Here is a 17,764-nt window from a genome sequence, read left to right on the forward strand (position 1 = left end):
ACTGTAACTTTGTTTATAACAAATGGTTCAATAAGCACCTGAATAAACACTGGGAGACTGGCAGCACTGGGAACCACGTACATTAAACGCTTATTATGTGAGTTACAAAAGTGCAGCTCCAGGAGCTAACAAGTGACATTTTTGAAATTACTTTCTTAGCAGAGCAGGGCCTTAGGGAGTATAATAAATAAATAAAGCAGTGCAGTTTGTGTGTTTGTTCCTGCTGGAATTGTCTTTGTTACACTTAAGAATTGAAGTAAAGTGGTTCTCCCTTTATTTATCAGAGACAAAAACAGCTTGATGTCACTGGTTTGACATGAATCTTAAAACTCCTCACACTGGTGACTGCACAATACCTCAGTAACACAAAGAAATAGTCAGAGTGAAATACTGAGGTGGAGGGGGATGGACGTGTCCTTCACCCACAGAAAGAAAACTCCTGCCTCTAAAATTCTGCTACCTAAGCTTGAGGCTCCCCATCAGCTCAGAGCAAGGTTTGGAATATTTATATTAAGGATACAACAAAAGGCAGAAATCCCAAACTTGCCACTTCTGCAATTGTAATGGCAGGTGCCAGATGGAATTATAGCCTGTTAAGAAAGTGCCAGTTCCAAATATTAGTAAGACTAATCACATGGGATTAACATGATGAAATGGACTGGAGAAAGCATGTCAAGTTTCATGAGTCCTACTTTGATGTGACAGCAGGGAACTGGAAGTTCCAATTGCCACAGGCTGCATCAGAAAAATTAAGGATTTTGATCTCCTCTGCAACTGAATTGCAGAAGTGTGATTCATCAGTCCAGAAGGAGGATTTCTAGCTGGTTCTATGCACCTATGTTTAGGCAAAAAGGTCTGTCCTTTGAGTTGGATTAAATAAATCCTACCTTGATATTCTTAACATTTCCCAGTGGAACAGCTGTGAATACAAAGTCACACTGACTTCTGGAAAAGCTTAACAGAACAGAAGACTTCTTTGGTTAATGGTTGGCTGCCTTGATCCATTTGGCACTGGGATATGACAGTAATAACTCTTTTACAGAAAATCTGTCCCAGTGCTCAACCAAGGCTCCAGAAACACTGAGCCTAAACTCCACCTTACCTAACTGCAGAAATAAACTCAGGCTTTGGACTTTTATTTCCTCTTCTGATCCTCATAAATGACTACTCTGTAAATGGCAACCTGGATCCAAACTCCTCTGGATTTTTAGGGAGTCTCCCAAGTTTAAACTGGGCCTAACTCCACATCTCACACAGTTACACTTTGATAACATTTAATCACAGAATCATAGAATTTCTTCCATTGGAAAAGACCTTTAAGACCATCGAGTCCAACCATCAACTTAATGCCACCATGGCCATTAAACCATGTTCTGGAGTGCCATGTCTCTTTATTTATTAATAAATAAAGTTAAATTGCCCATCAAAGCCCTGCTAGACACCAGAGGACAAATGTCAGACCTGTCACCCAGTTGTCCAATCACCAGGCATAACCTGATGTGGAAAGAAAGTTTGGGAGAACAAACACTTAATGAGACTGCCCAAGTCCAGAGTCCTAGCTTGCAGCAATGGATAGATCTGAGGACTTTCTGAGACAGGCATTAGAGACTCATCTCTGCCTCAATGAGATTTCCCTCCCTGAATGGATCTAATCCATTACCTCCATTTCATCTTGGTTTCGTCTTTACACCACCAAGTGTCAGTGAGTACTACACTTTAGCAGCTCATGAAGAGGAAGGAAGCAAGCCTGAAAAGCAAAGAAACTTGCTTGAAAAGCAAAAAGAAACTTGCTCCAAGAGAATGAGGGTGGGAAAAGTCACATGAGAATTTGGTCTGTCTTTCCCTCTGCAAACCAGAGTCTTGTTTTTTGAAAAGGGGTGGTGAATGGGACAGGGATAAGGTAGAGCATTCTGGGCTAGCTGGATGGTACTGGAAAAATGCGTCAGGTGTATTAGGCCAAGAGATGATGCCTGGAATGCAAAAGGGATAATCAAGTCAGGAGAATCCTATAGTCTTTTTTTTTTATGAATAAAGTAAGGTTAGAAACCCCACATCTTCTGGCTTTAGAATCTGTGAATATTGCATGCAGCCCTTTCAAGGCTTGGTCTTCATTTCCACAGGAAAAGACACAAATGCTGCCTTTGCCTTGTTATGCACAAAGCTCCTCTTACTGCCTTCACCCCACAAGCTTCTTCAGGAAAAAAGAATAACTAATTCTTCCCCATGCTGGATTAGCTACCTATGAGAGAAAAGTCAAGTGCCTTGGCCTTGCCTGTAAGTGACTCCATGATTCAGTGAAGATAAAGCTCTAAACAGCTGAGGTGGATTGGTATAATTTAATTTCAGATTACTTCTAGGTAGCTTCTGATGATGGTGGTTGAGTCACCATCCCTGGAGGTGTTCAAGAGGGGATTGGACGTGGCACTTGGTGCCATGGTTTAGTAGTCATGAGGTCTTGGGTGACAAGTTGAGCTTGATGATCCTTGAGGTCTTTTCCAACCTTATTGATTCTGTGATTCTGTGATTCATTCCAGCCTCTATTTCTATTTAGCAGAGAGAAGTTTAAACTTGGGAGACTCCCTAAAAATCCAGAGGAGTTTGAATCCAGGTTGCCATTTACAGAGCAGTCATTTATGAGGATCAGAAGAGGAAACAAAATTCCAAAGCCTGAGTTTATTTCTGCAGTTAGGTAAGGTGGAGTTTGGGATCAAAGAAACACTGATCCTAAACCAATCATCCAATGATCTTCAGACAATCTGAAGATCATTGGATGATTGGTTTAGGATCAGTGTTTCACTACATGAAAGCTTAAAAAACATTTTGAGGCACTGACCTCAAGGGTCCCCTTTTGTCTCTATTACAGTTCCTCTGCGAGATCTTTAAGATGTGAGTAAGTCAACCTCTCAAAGGCAGAACTTAGCATGGCAAAAGATGCAAATGTGGTAACAACACCAAGATACTTTCTGGCTTTGCCTAATAGAAAGACATTTCAGTGTGTTCAGTTTTAATGGCTTCTTTTAAAAGAACACTCCTTTCAGAAGAACATTTGCCTCAGTAAGACTTGTTAGTAGCACTCAAAGAGTTGTAATCTGAAGATCAATTTTCATGGCACAATCAGATGAATTGTTACTGTCCATTTGTACACGCTGGGCCTGGTACCACAGCTCAGAGAGATGATAGCTTAGAGTTCATTCAGGAGAGAAGACACAATCTGGGAAACAAAGAGAAAATTGGCTGCTGCACACAGCCTGCAAAAGCTGAGGCTCTTGAAAGGAAAATGGAGCTATTTTTTTTTTCAGCTGGAGAGAATCCATACAGCTCTAGTGATGACCAGATTGATTCTGATTTACAAGCAAAGAAGATGAAGCCTCTGGTGTTTAATCCATATATATCTCTAGTTGCATTTCAAAGGAAGCTCTAGCTACTGCAAAGTGAGTTTTCCAAGAAAAGAGTCTTTGCACTGTGGCTAGAAAAGTACACAATTATTTGTCAAGGACTTTCTTGTTATTATCAGAGCTGTGTGTCAACAAATTAATTTGTCTCAGAACTGGACAGCTCTAACAAAACCCACACAGCAGTTCCATAAATGGAGAGTGATGAATGGACATTAAAGGGAAGTAATGATGGCAGGTAGTCCATCCTTCTTACACATGGTATTTTTAGTCATTTCTCTTTATAGTTGTTTTCTGCTTCACATCAGAAGATAGAACTAAGTATTTTCCCTTTGATATTTATTGGTCTATAAAATGAATCCCAAGGTAAGGTCTTGAAGACAGAATAAAACAGCTTATATAATATCCTTCTTGCTGGAAGAAGACCCTCTCCAACTACAGATGGGAAAGAAGTAGTTTTCTTAGCTTGCCAGGGCTTTGGAACTTTAGTGTTTCCATTTCTAAATTGAGATGAAAAGTCAGAGCCCCAAAATGGAGTTATAAAGCCAGTGATCCAAAAAGCATTTGGACCATCTGTTTTGGCACTTATCAATGACAATCTGAACACAAAAACCCAGAAGCTCTCTCGAACCAAATGAAACTTTTTAGTGAAAGACTGTAGTCATAAAAATATTCTGTCATAAAAAACCAAACTCCATTTCAGATGAAATTTACATCTCTTAGCAAGGTGAAAGAGCCAAAACATTCCAAGATGCACAAAAGAGGGAATGTTTGGACTGTGGAGGCTTCTTTGCAGTTTTCCTTAAGCTTAGGCATCTGAATGGGAAGACAAAAAGCTCCTCCAGGGTTTAATGGGCAACTAGGATTCATGTTGTTAATTTCTGCCAGGCTTCCTATTTTATGGTTCACAGAAGGCTCATGCTTCCGTGCTTCCTAGAATGTTTGCTGCTCTTCATTCCCAGGAAATATAAATGTTATGCTGTTTAGACTTGGCATTGTTATGCAATGTGGTAAAATCCACTCCAAGATTAAGTAACCCAGATTGGCATCAGATCAGTCATTTTAGATTGAGCATTATAGACTGTCATTCTGCCCTCAAATCATAGAATCACAGAGTCATAGAATCAGTCAGGGTTGGAAGGGACCACAAGGATCATCCAGTTCCAACCCCCTGCCATGGCCAGGGACACCTCACACTACATCAGGCTGGCCAAAGCCTCATCCAGCCTGGCCTTAAACACCTCCAGGGATGGGGCCTCAACCACCTTCCTGGACAACCCATTCCAGGCTCTCATCACTCTCATGGGGAAGAACTTCTTCCTCACCTCCAGCCTGAATCTCCCCACTTCCAGCTTTCTTCCATTCCCCCTAGTCCTATCACTACCTGAGAGCCTAAAAAGTCCCTCCCCAGCTTTCTTGTAGCCCCCTTCAGATACTGGAAGGCACAAGAAGGTCACCTCAGAGCCTTCTCTTCTCCAGACTGAACAGCCCCAACTCTCTCAGTCTGTTCTCATAGGAGAGGTGCTCCAGCCCTCTGATCCTGTCACAATACTCAGGGCCTTTTGTCACAAAAGTTTCCCTTTCAAAGGTCACAGACACCACAATAATTCCCTTTGGCATGCAGCAAGTTGCTGGAAAACACTACCTGATCAGGAATGATGAGATGTGATTATGCAGAGTGAGGCATAATGTGGTGGATGCTCACAATCAGGAACGACTGTGAAAGAGACTCCTTAAAACCAGAAGTGAAAGATCAGCTCTTCAGGTAAGCAGAGCAGGACTACACACATCATGAAGATTCTCTGGGATACAGTTGCATTTTGGTGAGGAAGGGAGGGTGGCAAATGTACAGACACCTTCCTTTCCTGTCTGTCTTACACATCAACACACCAACCCTTGCCTTTGCCCATGGTGTTACCTAAACCCAAGTCTAAACAGACCTGCAGCCCTAGTTGGGATCACACTGTTTCCTCATTAGAGCCCTGCATCATGCATTAACATGTCCACAGATTCCTTTCCAAGCTCATAGCCCCATCTGTGAGCCTCTTCCTACTGTGCTGGCCCTTCTGCCTCTCCTGAAACATTTGGTATTCAAAAATCTTTGTTAAATAAACACACTGCAGGCCATTCCCCAGTCAAGTCAAGCACCATGAGGGTCTTTGGTCACATGTGACTAAACAGGGCTTTCCTCCAACTGTTCCACCTGACAGACCAGGGAGAGTGAATGCTGCAACACCAGTAAATACATACTCTTGTAAAAATAACAATGGGACAGAGACCTCTTTCCTGGAGGGAATGATAGCCCCTTGACAACCGACCCATCACACCAACACACTGAAAATGGCCAAGCTGACATGATCACCCAAACCATGGACAAAGTGCTGCTGTGAACGGTTCACCTGGCAGCTCCCCAGGCTGGGCAGGTTCCAGTTGCCACATGTTGACAGCAAGAAACACAACAAAAGACTCAAGAGAGTCTTCCTCAAGAGGGAAATAATCTAGCAACTTGCTGATGAGATGTGATTTCCTATCTGAAAAGCTCTGTGAATAAGACTTGACAGCATGAATTACACGGAAAGTTTTCTGGGCAACTACTGCTGGCCAGATAAGTTTCTTACTGGCTGCAGAATCACCGTCTTGGTTTTGAAAACTTAAACAACCCAGATATTTACTGAAGCTTTCTCCAGGGCATGGTTTTCCAGAACACCAGACAGTGATTGCTCTATCTAAGATACTGCCATACCCCATAGCCTCCAGCTGAGCTGCAGCTGGACAATACTTTGCATAGTGAAGGGAAGCCATTGTAGAAAGAAGGTGTAAAGGGGAAGAATGAAATGGTTTGTGAAGCCCTCTGAAAGAGTCAGCATGAGGATCAGGGAAATGCAGGGAGTAGTCTATTCCGGTTTCTGGAATGAATTCCAATTTGTTTCTCCAAAGGCTCCTATAAGAAATCTGCTTGTGAAGAGGTTTACACAGAAATACAAGAAAGAACAGGTAGGAATGTGGATCTACAATCTGTTTGCTCCATGGAGAGAGGCTACTGGTAGATCTGTACTGTTTTGCATAGATCTGAGTGATCTATAAAAGGGACTGAAGAGCAGGTTGACAGGTTTTTTAGTGACACTAAGCTGCTCAGGATAACAAAAAAAAAGAGGCTGACTGCAGAGAGCCTTACGGGGACTCCCAATAGTAAGTCACCAGACCAGAACAGGGCACAAGAAATCACATGATACAGAGTAACACAATGGGGAAAGAAAATAATCTTAGCTGTACAGGAAGAGTTATGAGCTGTGTGTACTTCCATTGACAAAAGCAATGTTGGACTTGGGAGGTTCTCCTCCTGCTCTACTCTGCCCTGCTGAGACCTCATCTTGAGTACTGTGTTCAGGTTGGGGCTCCCCAGTTTAAGAGGGATCAGGGATCTGCTGGAGAGGGTCCAGCGGAGGGCTACGAGGATGATTAGGGGACTGCAGCACTGCCTGGTGAGGAGAGGCTGAGGGACTTGGGGCTTTTGAGTCTGGAAAAGAGAAGACTGAGAGGGGATTTAATAAATGTTTATAAATATATGAGGGCTGGGGGTCAGGAGGGAGGGGACAGGCTCTGCTCACTTGCTCCCTGTGATAGGACAAGGAGCAATGGATGTAAGCTGCAGCACAGGAGGTTCCACCTCAGCACAAGGGGGAAATTCTTTACTGTAAGGGTCACAGAGCACTTGAACAGGCTGCCCAGAGAGGTTGTGGAGTCTCCTTCTCTGGAGACTTTAAAGGCCCATAAGGATGAGTTTCTCTGTGACCTGAGCTAGATTGTATGGTCCTGCTCTGGCAGGGTGGTTGGACTCGATGATCTCTTTGGGTCCCTTCCAAATCCTGCCATCCTATGATCCTGTGAATTACACTAGGTAGCTCCCTGAAAACTTCAGTGTGGTTTGACCTTGCCACCACAAAAATGCTAAGCTGTTAGTGATTATCACATCATAAAGACCAGCCTGGTACATGTGGTACTGCAGTAAGGATGAGCACATCTTCTTAAGGACACTTAAGCTCTTCTACAGCTCTTGTCAGCCAGGCATCTCAAGGCATTTTACAACAGAAGATAAGTGTCATTAAGCTGGGGAAACTGAGCTGGGGAAACTGAGATCTAGAGCAGCAATCTAACTTGTTCAAAACTAAATAGCTGATGAAGGTAGAGACAGAAGTGAACTCCAGGTCTTCCTACCAGCCTTAAACCCCACTTATGCCAGCAGTTAATTGATTGTGATGAATTATTTTCAATGAGATACAAAAAGAGAAGAGGTTAGAAAACTGTTCCATTCTCAAAAGCAAGGGGGAAAAAATCTGTTGAAGTTGAATGTGAGGCCTGAAAGAACCTAAATATTTGATCTGATAGTTTGAAAAAAAAAAAAAAAAAGAAAATTTAATATAGTTTTAGCTCTGAGAAATATTGCTGAGCACTTCATATTTGGAGTCAGTTCACCACAGTAGCTATTGAGGAAAAAAGGCAGCTCAATTAATGGTCTCCAGTGCCTTTTTTTGAGACTGGTCCTCTGATCTTGCTATGTTTCACCAGATCTTTTACAGGGATTACATTTAAAAGAGCACATAAGAAAAGTTTTGGGTTTGGTTTTTTTTTTTTTTTTTCTTAATAAAATTCATTTCCCTAGCATGTATTTCCAACCCTTTACCCTTCTTTACCTCCAGACAGGGATGTATGATTAAAACCTACTTATGTCACTCTGAGGCTAGGTAGCAGAATTTCAAACCCTGCTCTTTTGAAGAGAAAATACCAGCTAGAGTGTTATTTTTCTAATGTTATCAGAAATGACATTTCAAAGCATCCAATGCACTGAATGGTTAGATCTTTCCTGGGATATGTCTAACCCAAAACCCCTTCAGGATTGAAACACAGATGGATTAGCTCTCTATATTTTCCTCCTCACAATTTTTTTTCACAGTAAAAATGCAAACTTCTCACCCACTGTTCAGGGTCAGCATTTATACCCAGGTTCCTTTGCCTCTGAAATGATTTCCCTGCTTTCAGCCCAAGCCAATGTTCAAGTTTCTTCTAAAGACAAGTAGGAAAGCAATCAAATAAATCACTCTCTCCCACATGTTCAAAGTTTTTGTACCCTGAGATATAACAGAATATAATACAATTTAAAGACAGAGTTGAGGACATTCTTGGCCCTTAGCTAATTAGAGTGGGTGAAACTAATTTCAACTGCCACAGGCTGAGTGCTCACATGTGGACAAAAACTGTAACCTGATGGACTGTTCAGACTTTTGGCTTTCAGTGTGAGCCCTCTTTTGGAACTACCATTCATTTCTTTTAGTAAGATTCATGCCACTTGATCTTTCCAGCAGCACACTGGGATAGTTCTCTCACAGAATTGTTCTGTATGTTCTTTCATAAAATGTGAACTTCAGCTGAACATTTAAATTCTTTGTCAGTTCAAAACCAACTCATTAGCTGTGACTGAAAGAGGTCAGAGAGCTCTACTATTTTTGATATCCTTGTGTCTTCCTTTTCTGGTGACTGCTGTTCACTGGAGGGAAGAGGAAAGCAGGATTTTGTCCCCATCTATGTTAAGGCAGAAGGGTGTTGATATACTGGGAGGGTGATATTTGACTGTGTGGCTTGGAGCACATGGCAGATAGCAAACTTCAGTGCTCTTAATCCATCATTTCTTGCAACACTCTTGAAATTGTCAGGAACTCAAACAATCACAGAATCACAGAATCTTAGGTGTTGGAAGGGACCTCCAGAGACCACCGAGTCCAGCCCCCATGCCAGAGCAGGAACATGTCCAGGTGGGTTTTGAAAGTCTCCAGAGGAGGAAACTCCACAACCTCTCTGGGCAGCCTGTTCCAGTCCTCTGCCACCCTCACCACAAAGAAGCGTCTCCTCGTGTTTAGGTGCAACCTCCTGTGTTCCAGCTTGTTCCTTTTGTTCCCTGTCCTATCACTGGGCACCACTGAAAAGAGCCTGGCACCTGCAGCTGGACACCCACCCCTCAGATATTTATAGACATTGATGAGATCCCCTCCCAGCCTTCTCTTCTCAAGGCAATTTGAGTTTCTTTGCATAAGGATCAAAAAATGAGCCTGTTCAGCTGCCTTAGCACACTGTGGAGCTGTGTATTTTCAATATAAACACGAAGCAACTGTCAGCTGAGTCAAGAGGGGGAGGGGATGTTTTAGCAATCAGGGGTGTATTGTAAGAGGAGTTGTCATCTTCACATTTTAGATTGTATCTCCAGAAAGCTCTTTTCCTCACCCAGCCATGCTTTCTGATAGGAGAGGGAAGGGTGGGCTTGCCCTCATGTTTCTTCTCTTAATTGTATTAGATGCTTTCCACCCTGCAGTGCAATCACTGTTGTTAACTGATTAGTGTCTTAATTAGAGCTCAAGTGCAAACCAATGTAGAAAGGTTCAATAAGCAACATCAGTTCAGTATAGCTATTGGCTCATTTTACAGGGGCTCTCAAAGTTGCTCTAAATCAGATGCAGATATATATAATGACCTGTACATAACAAGGCACTGTACCTCCACTTTCTGTGCCTCTTTGGGATCTTTAAGTATGACATATTAAAAAGGAAGTGCTGTTCTGGGGAGAACAAAGATATTTTCATGACTCCAAGCTACCTCTGCTATCTGCCAGAGATGCCACCTAAAGATTTTACAGACCTTGATGACTAAAGGGGTAGGAAAACAAAATGCTCCAAGTATTGCAAAGCTGTTACCTTGTGTTGTGTAAACAGCATTTGTTTGTGAGTTAGTCTAGTTAATTTACTGTGAGGCTGTTTGTGGTTTTGGGGATGGCTCCCTTGGTGACTCACAATTACATTGTGTGTATCACATCAATTCTGTTTCTCTCCTTAAAACATAAAGAAAAGAATTCTTACATAAACCCAGACTTCTACTGTATCTTTTTTTCTCTTTTCAGCCATCTTAACAATTAACACAGAAATTAACTCTCCTGATTTCAGGTTATGGAACATTCACATTAGTAGCTGGCTTCCTAGGCAACAGAAAAGCTTTTTTTTTTTTTGGTGATGAATCACATGAAAGGTGAGAGCAAATAGCTTCTTGTCTTTGAGAAAGCTTGCAGCAAATGCCTGCTCTAGAGCATTTGCACCTTTTTCCATGGGGTTGGAGGTGTAAGGGACAGCTGTACTGAGTCTTGGTTTCCTAAGAGAGGAGACCCCACTGAGCCCTGTGAATTCTCTGTTAGGACATCTGCCTTCTTCCTAGGTGGCCTAGGAATGAAAAGAATGAAAGAGCAGAATCAGCATTGTCCTTTCTAAAAGCCTCATCTTTTCCATCCACACCCAGTTATTTTCTGGGAAAGCATCCCTCGACATCAGCTGAAGGCTCAAAATAGTTTATGAATGAGCTTCCTTCTTCTTCTGCCTACTGTTGGTTGGCACAGGAGACAGAGTGTTGGGTAAACACATAAACAGCCTGTTAACTGTAGGCAGCACTGAAAAGGAAGCTATACAACAAGAAAGCCAACAAACAAATACACAGCAGTGATGAGGATGTAGAAGATGTAGGTCAATGTACCAGTTCCTTACCTTGTAGATGCAGAGGAATGCATCAGTTCCTTAACTTGCTTACTGCATTTTTCTAATCAATGTGCATGATGGAATCACCCTAGCTCTCAAAAGCCTCAAGTGGATGAGCAGATATTGTAACCTCCTGTTTTAGAACATTTTTCCTTCACACAGCTGAAAACATTGCACAAAGGAACACAAACAGCATTACAGAGGCAGGAGGAAAGAATGGCCTAAGGTCAAGGAAACAGCAAAAAACAGATCACTGCAATTTTGACTTGTAGTGTTAGCTATCATGGCACAAACAAGGTCAACTTCAGAGAACAACTGAAGAGGTTTGACCTTGTTTGTGTCTTATTTAACATAAAAGTAGATGTGGAACATCACAAGAGTCTATCAAATTATCCCTCAATGGGAGATGGCAGTGTCTTTCTGCACCACATACACACCCACCAGAAGAACAAGAATCACTGGTCCTTGATATATGTAGTCAATGTATTTCCCTGGCTCCTTTCCAAACCAGCACCTGTAAGAAAAAACACAAATAAGACAATAATTCATAAAGGAGAATGCACTTCTTTTAGATTGTGATCTCAAGGACACCATAGTGAGATGTTCCCTTATTCCCTGAGTTGTTTAATCACACACATGATCTACAAGTGAAGAAGTTTTCTGCTACTAAGTCACCTTTGTCCACAGATCTAAGCCCCATTTCCCCCTCCAATTAGACATTTTGTGTTCCCACTACGCTTATGGCTATTGCCCATGTGTAGTATTTCTAAGAAATGTGAGAACCTGCTATAAAGGGGATGCAGATGATGTGTCCTTCTAAGTCTGAAAAGGGATGAAAGTAAAATAAAAAATTCTGTTTTTTATTGCAGTGCCCAGAGACACTTAAATTCCATGAAGTAAGGGCTGTAACTTTGAACAAGTATATCTCAAGCTGTAAGGAAATGCTGTCTAAATACTCTACTGGATGAGTAAGGAGCTGATCCCATGGTCTCTGAACCAAATTGGTGACCACCGAGTCCAGCATACAGCACAGAATTAATCTGAAGCTTGCAAATAACTGATCCAACATCACCAAAAGGAAATCAACTCAGGTTAAGAGCAATCAAAGGTAAACTGAAGGGCCTGGAACTAGCAGAGCCTGGATGTGTCATGTGTGATGAATTGCTGTCTGGATTTCCACCAATTACAAGTGTTCTTCTCCCTGCTGTGTTATATGATGGACTAAGGCTGTGATTCCACAGCAATCCATACTGGCATTCACTCCATTCTCTTAACTGAGAGTAATAAATCAGTTTTATTTATGTCAGTAAATTAATCTGTAACCAGGCTCAGGTCTGGACTCAATCACACCCTTACATTTTCCTTGATGCAGTTTTGGCCCAGGCTAAACAACAGCCAGCTTGAAACTATTCCTGGGGAACAAATCTGGAGCTAGCAAGAGCCAGAGGACGTTCCCAATAGCCTACAAACTGCAGCTACCCTGATTTGGATGCCAAAAGGGTTTAAAAATATGGATGTGAACGACTTCATGCTATTTTGACTCCAGCCCTAGGAATGATTCCAGGCCCAGCTAAATTAATATTGCAGATACAGCCACATGGTCTGGAACCTGGTTCCACCAAGCAGATACAACCTTACTATCACAATGACTTGAGGTTTTGGTCAGTGGAGCTCCAGACCCCTTAGGGAGTAGACTCTGGAGTTCAAGGCTCTGGGAGTTAATTTTTTTCCTTTTGTGGGCACCACATAACAACTCTACACAGCAAAACTTACGCCTTCTTGTGACAAGACATAAGCTTAGTGCCACTGGAGACATGAAAACAAGGATAATTCCTGAGCCAGGGAGAGCATGGAGACAGGTGCCGATTTACAAGCATGCAAGAAATAATATTTGTGGCCTCAAAGTGGTTGCAGTCTGCAGGACATGACCTCATGAGCTGAAGGCAAATAAACCAAGATTAAGGAAAGCTATGGTTCAGATGAAATTATTTTGAATCACATAATGCTGCCCAAGCCTATCTCCAAAGAGTGTTGATTGCTAAACCAGAAGGAGCTGTTTGCCCACTGCAAAATGCACTCTCTGAACTCACTCTACAGAATGCTGAGCAGCAGGTATCTGGGAACACACTCAGTATCACACAATTGTTTGCTTTTACTTGATTCAATTTCTACATCTTTTAAGTCCCAAGTGAATGAAAGAGCTTTAAATGTTTCATAAATACAAACCATTCCCTGGTGCACTGGCTGCAAATTACTGTACACTGCTAATTTTTACAAGTAATCTTCCAGAATCTGGTGATGAGAGCAAGACTTGGAATGAGATACTTCCTCCAGCTAAGTTATTATCCAAGAAAAATCCCCAGGGCAGTCTTAAATGAATGAAATTGATTTTTTTGTTTATGTTTTTTTATTTGTGGTGATGGAAAGATACAAAAAATAAAAGTAGAAAATATGCCAAGGCAGGAAACACGACTCTCTAGAACTTGCAAGACCTACATTTGAGAGAGATTTTTTGAAAGGCATTTTGGGAGACCTATTAGATATTGCCTGAAGCACAGACAACCAGGTGCTATTAGCAGAGGAGTTTCTGGGAAGCTGGCTGTTTGAGCAGAGGAATCTAACAGAGGGACTAATAAGAAACAGACTGAGGCATGTTGCAGAAATTAGTGGGCTAGGAAAAGTCAGCAGAGAATTTGGAATAGAGCTGGTAAGGCACAACTGAGGTTCCAGTGCAAAGGCTGCTCATTGCTCTTTGGAATTTAAATATTGCTTAACTGTTAAGACCATCCTGAAGAGCAAATTGCTGCCATTAATTGCCTTGAGCTCAGCATTAAACCAAGGTTGCACTAAGTGAAGCATTGTGTGTGTTACACACACTTCCACACAATCCAAGAAACAATCCTATCCAGAGAAGGCTCTGAGGTGACCTTCTTGTGACCTTCCAGTATCTGAAGGGGGCTACAAGAAAGCTGGGGAGGGACTTTTTAGGCTATCAGGGAGTGACAGGACTAGGGGGAATGGAATAAAGCTGGAAGTGGGGAGATTCAGACTGGAGGTGAGGAAGAAGTTCTTCACCATGGGAGTGGTGAGAGCCTGGAATGGGTTGTCCAGGGAGCTGGTTGAGGCCCCATCCCTGGAGGTGTTTAAGGCCAGGCTGGATGAGGCTTTGGCCAGCCTGATGTAGTGTGAGGTGTCCCTGCCCATGGCAGGGGGGTTGGAACTGGATGATCCTTGTGGTCCCTTCCAACCCTGACTGATTCTGTGATTCTACAATTCTAAGGTTGTGGCCAAAAGGAGACTTCCACACTACGGGCATCTACAGGGGAGCCTGATGCTCCAGGTTCCTTTTGTAGCTGTAGAAAAACAAAGCAGCTTTCCTAGGATGGCGTTCATCTCATTAGGCTACAGAATAGAACTGTCACATTGCTACCAAAAATTTCTACTACATCCATTAAATTGGGACAGTAAGTGGGAGAGGACAGATACTTGCCAGTGATATCAAAAACGTCTGCATTTGATTAGCTCTACTTCACATTTACAGTCTAAGCGTTCAACCTGGGACCTTACCTGAGAAACTGCAAACATTTCTGTCTGTCATAGAATCATAGAATCAGTCAGGGTTGGAAGGGACCACAGGGATCATCTAATTCCAACTCCCCTGTCATCTTAACTCTTACTTTAAACCCAACATAAACTGTTATTTTGGCAAGAAAATCATAGAATCAACCAGGTTGGAAGAGACCTCCAAGATCATCCAGTCCAACCTATCACCCAGCCCCATCCAATCAACCAGACCATGGCACTAAGTGCCTCATCCAGGCTTCACTTGAACATCTCCAGGGAGAGTGACTCCACCACCTCCCTGGGCAGCACATCCCAATGGCAAACCTCTCTGTGACGAACTTCCTCCTAACACCCAGCCTAGACCTCCCCTGGCACAGCTTGAGACTGTGTCCCCTTCTTCTGCTGCTGGTTGCCTGGGAGAAGATCCCAACCCCCACCTGGCTACAACCTCCCTTCAGGTAGTTGTAGACAGCAATGAGGTCTCCCCTGAGCCTCCTCTTCTCCAGGCTAAACACCCCCAGCTCCCTCAGCCTCTCCTCATAGGGTTTGTGTTCCAGACCCCTCCCCAGCTTCATTGCCCTTCTCTGGACACATTCCAGTACCTCAACATCTCTCTTGAATTGAGGAGCCCAGAACTGGACACAGGACTCAAGGTGTGGCCTGACCAGAGCTGAGTACAGGGGAAAAATAACCTCCCTTGTCCTGCTGGCTACACTATTCCTGATCCAGGCCAGGATGCCATTGGCTCTCCTGGCTCCTGGGCACACTGCTGGCTCATGTTCAGCCTACTATCAACCAGCACCCCCAGGTCCCTCTCTGCCTGGCTGCTCTCAGCCACTCTGTCCCCAGCCTGTAGCACTGCTTGGGGTTGTTGTGTCCAAAGTGTAGAACTCTGCACTTAGCATTGTTAAATTTCAGCCCATTGGCCTCTGCCCACCCAGCCAGCACTGTGTATTTCTTTAATATCAAAAAAGCAAAACGTAAGCCACTGAAAATTACTTGGTGCATGAGAATTTTAATTCTATTAGTGTTAAATAAAAGCTGCTTTTTTTTTTTTTTTTTTTTTTTTTCACCTCTGAAAGGATAAACAAACACTCCCTGAATATTGAAGATGACAGTTTAGGAAGACAGATCTGATGAGTCTCAGAGCTGTAAACATTCTTCTATTGAACAGCACTAATTAATGTTCTTCATAGTTCTCTCATAGTTCTTTACATAACAAAAACCACCATGGTTTTATCATGATTGTTAATTAGACCTTACTAATGTTCTCCCCTTTAACCAACTGTCCATCAAGGAAATTACTACAATAATTCTTAATCAGTTGTGTGTGTGGTTTTTTCCTTTTATTGAGACTTAGCAGCAGTGATTTTCAGAGCTGTCAGATTTTGCTGAAGAACTGCTAAACCCCAGACAGGATATTTGCCACAGTACCAATTATGTTTGACTCACTGTGCAGAACATGGTCTCTAGGTACAAAAATGAAAAAAATTAGGAGTTGGTTAAGGCATTTTCTTAGCATTCTTCCTGTGTGCTATTACGAGCTATGTAACCCGAATCCCAGTTCCTGTAACCTCAGGTTACAGCTGAGATGCATACCCAGATGAAGGAGTTTCCCATTTCTTCCTGAATTTTGGGCTGTCCATGGAGATACCCAAACAGTCTTAGGAGCTGTTATTTCCCATGTGTCCAGTTTGCCAGGTCTGGCCTCATGAAGGAATAGCATCATTTCCCCAGGGGTCAAGAAAACTTGAGCATAACAGCTAGGCCAGCTGTGGAGTGCAGCCTGTTTGCACAGAACAGCCAAGGTTGGCAGGGACCTCTGGAGACTATGTCCATCCCTCTGCCCCAGGCAAAGTCAGCTGAAGCAGTGCAGCTGAAAGCTGTGCCTAGCTGGCTTTTGAAAGGACAAAGAGTCCACAGTTTCCCTGGGGAGCATCCTTCATCCTCGCAGTAAAAAGGTATTTTCTGTGTTTCACTTTGAGCCACTGCATATTTCCCTATCACGGGGCAATGAGAAGTGTCTGGATCCACCTTCTTCATACCCTTCATACCCTTCATAAGCACTGATAAAGATCCCCTTGAGCCTTCTCTTGACTCCTGGCTAAACACTCTCAACCCTTCCAGCCTCTCCTCATATGAGAGATACTCCAATATCCTGGCAGCAATTATTTCTCCAAGCCAGGGATTAGTTTTATCTCATCTGTCTACATTTGCAGGCAGAATTCAAATGCAAAGCATGATTTCTCTGTCATCCCAGCACAGTGAAAGGATTTTGTAAATGCCAGGAAATTTAGTCCAAACTGTCCCAGGGGCTGGCAGACTGGAGACAAGAACAGACCATAACTACGTTAAACACACACACGTGCACATCTCACTCACAGGTACTCATCCTGTGCTTCAGCTGGACTGCTTAGCACAATCTGCTCCCTTCCTCAGCCTGGGAGGCAGTGAGCAGGGGCTCACCTGAAGTACCACACACATTAATCCTTGAGATGAGTGAGTATTTATGGCAATTGACAGGCCCTTGGGAAGTTATTTATCTCCTTTTACTTTGGTTCATTTATTTGACCGAGTCTCCTCTCCGTGTGACATTGCTACATATGCAAAAAGCATATTTCATTTAACAGCCTTTGCCTTACAGCTTTAATGTCCTTATCAGCTCTTCATTTACAAGAGCTCTGCCTGCCTGGGTGTATGTGCTGGATCAAAGGACTGGCACTCCTGAAGCATCCAGCTTCCATTTCTGAAGCAGAGTAAATCACTTAAATCCTGGCCCCAGAACTGGCAGTAAGTGAATGCAACACTGAGGCTCCAGGCCATCACACCTCACGCTGTGGTGGGCAGAAACCAAATTCTGCACTTTCACAATGCACAACACATTTGGGGTGATGGTGAAAGGAAGCAGTGATACAGATGATGCAGTGGTTTCTCCATCTATCCATCTTGTGTGCAGTGCCATAGCTGTTTTTGTAGTGTGTTTCTATCAGGGGCCCTACTTTTCCTTATTTCTTTTGGGAGTGCTGAGCAATCTTCCCAAATGTGGTGTTCAATCCTCAGTGTTGAACTTACACAGAGCAAGAACGTTTCATGTGCATCAGCATGGATAAAGGAACTGGTGTTTTGCCTCTCCAGGTTTCAAGACACAAGTTTGGGTTATTTTGTTTGGTGATGTTTAAAGGTGACCATTTCATCACCTCCAGGGTCACCATTAGAGCTACAGAAGAGAGACTGGTCAAGGTT

General features: G+C 42.9%; 1 protein-coding gene across 2 annotated transcripts in view; it reads right to left on the reverse strand.

The window, feature by feature from the left end:
- Positions 1-17,764, reverse strand: part of CRHR2 (corticotropin releasing hormone receptor 2) — a 146,978-nt gene that overhangs the window by 16,748 nt on the left and 112,466 nt on the right. For both annotated transcript variants that reach the window (XM_054390035.1, XM_054390036.1), the window contains one exon: positions 11,399-11,471. In XM_054390035.1, coding sequence (XP_054246010.1) covers positions 11,399-11,471 — 73 coding nt within the window. The remainder of the gene's footprint in view (positions 1-11,398; positions 11,472-17,764) is intronic.

This window comes from Indicator indicator, chromosome 20, assembly GCF_027791375.1.
Source record: "Indicator indicator isolate 239-I01 chromosome 20, UM_Iind_1.1, whole genome shotgun sequence".
NCBI classification, from domain to species: Eukaryota; Metazoa; Chordata; class Aves; order Piciformes; family Indicatoridae; genus Indicator; species Indicator indicator.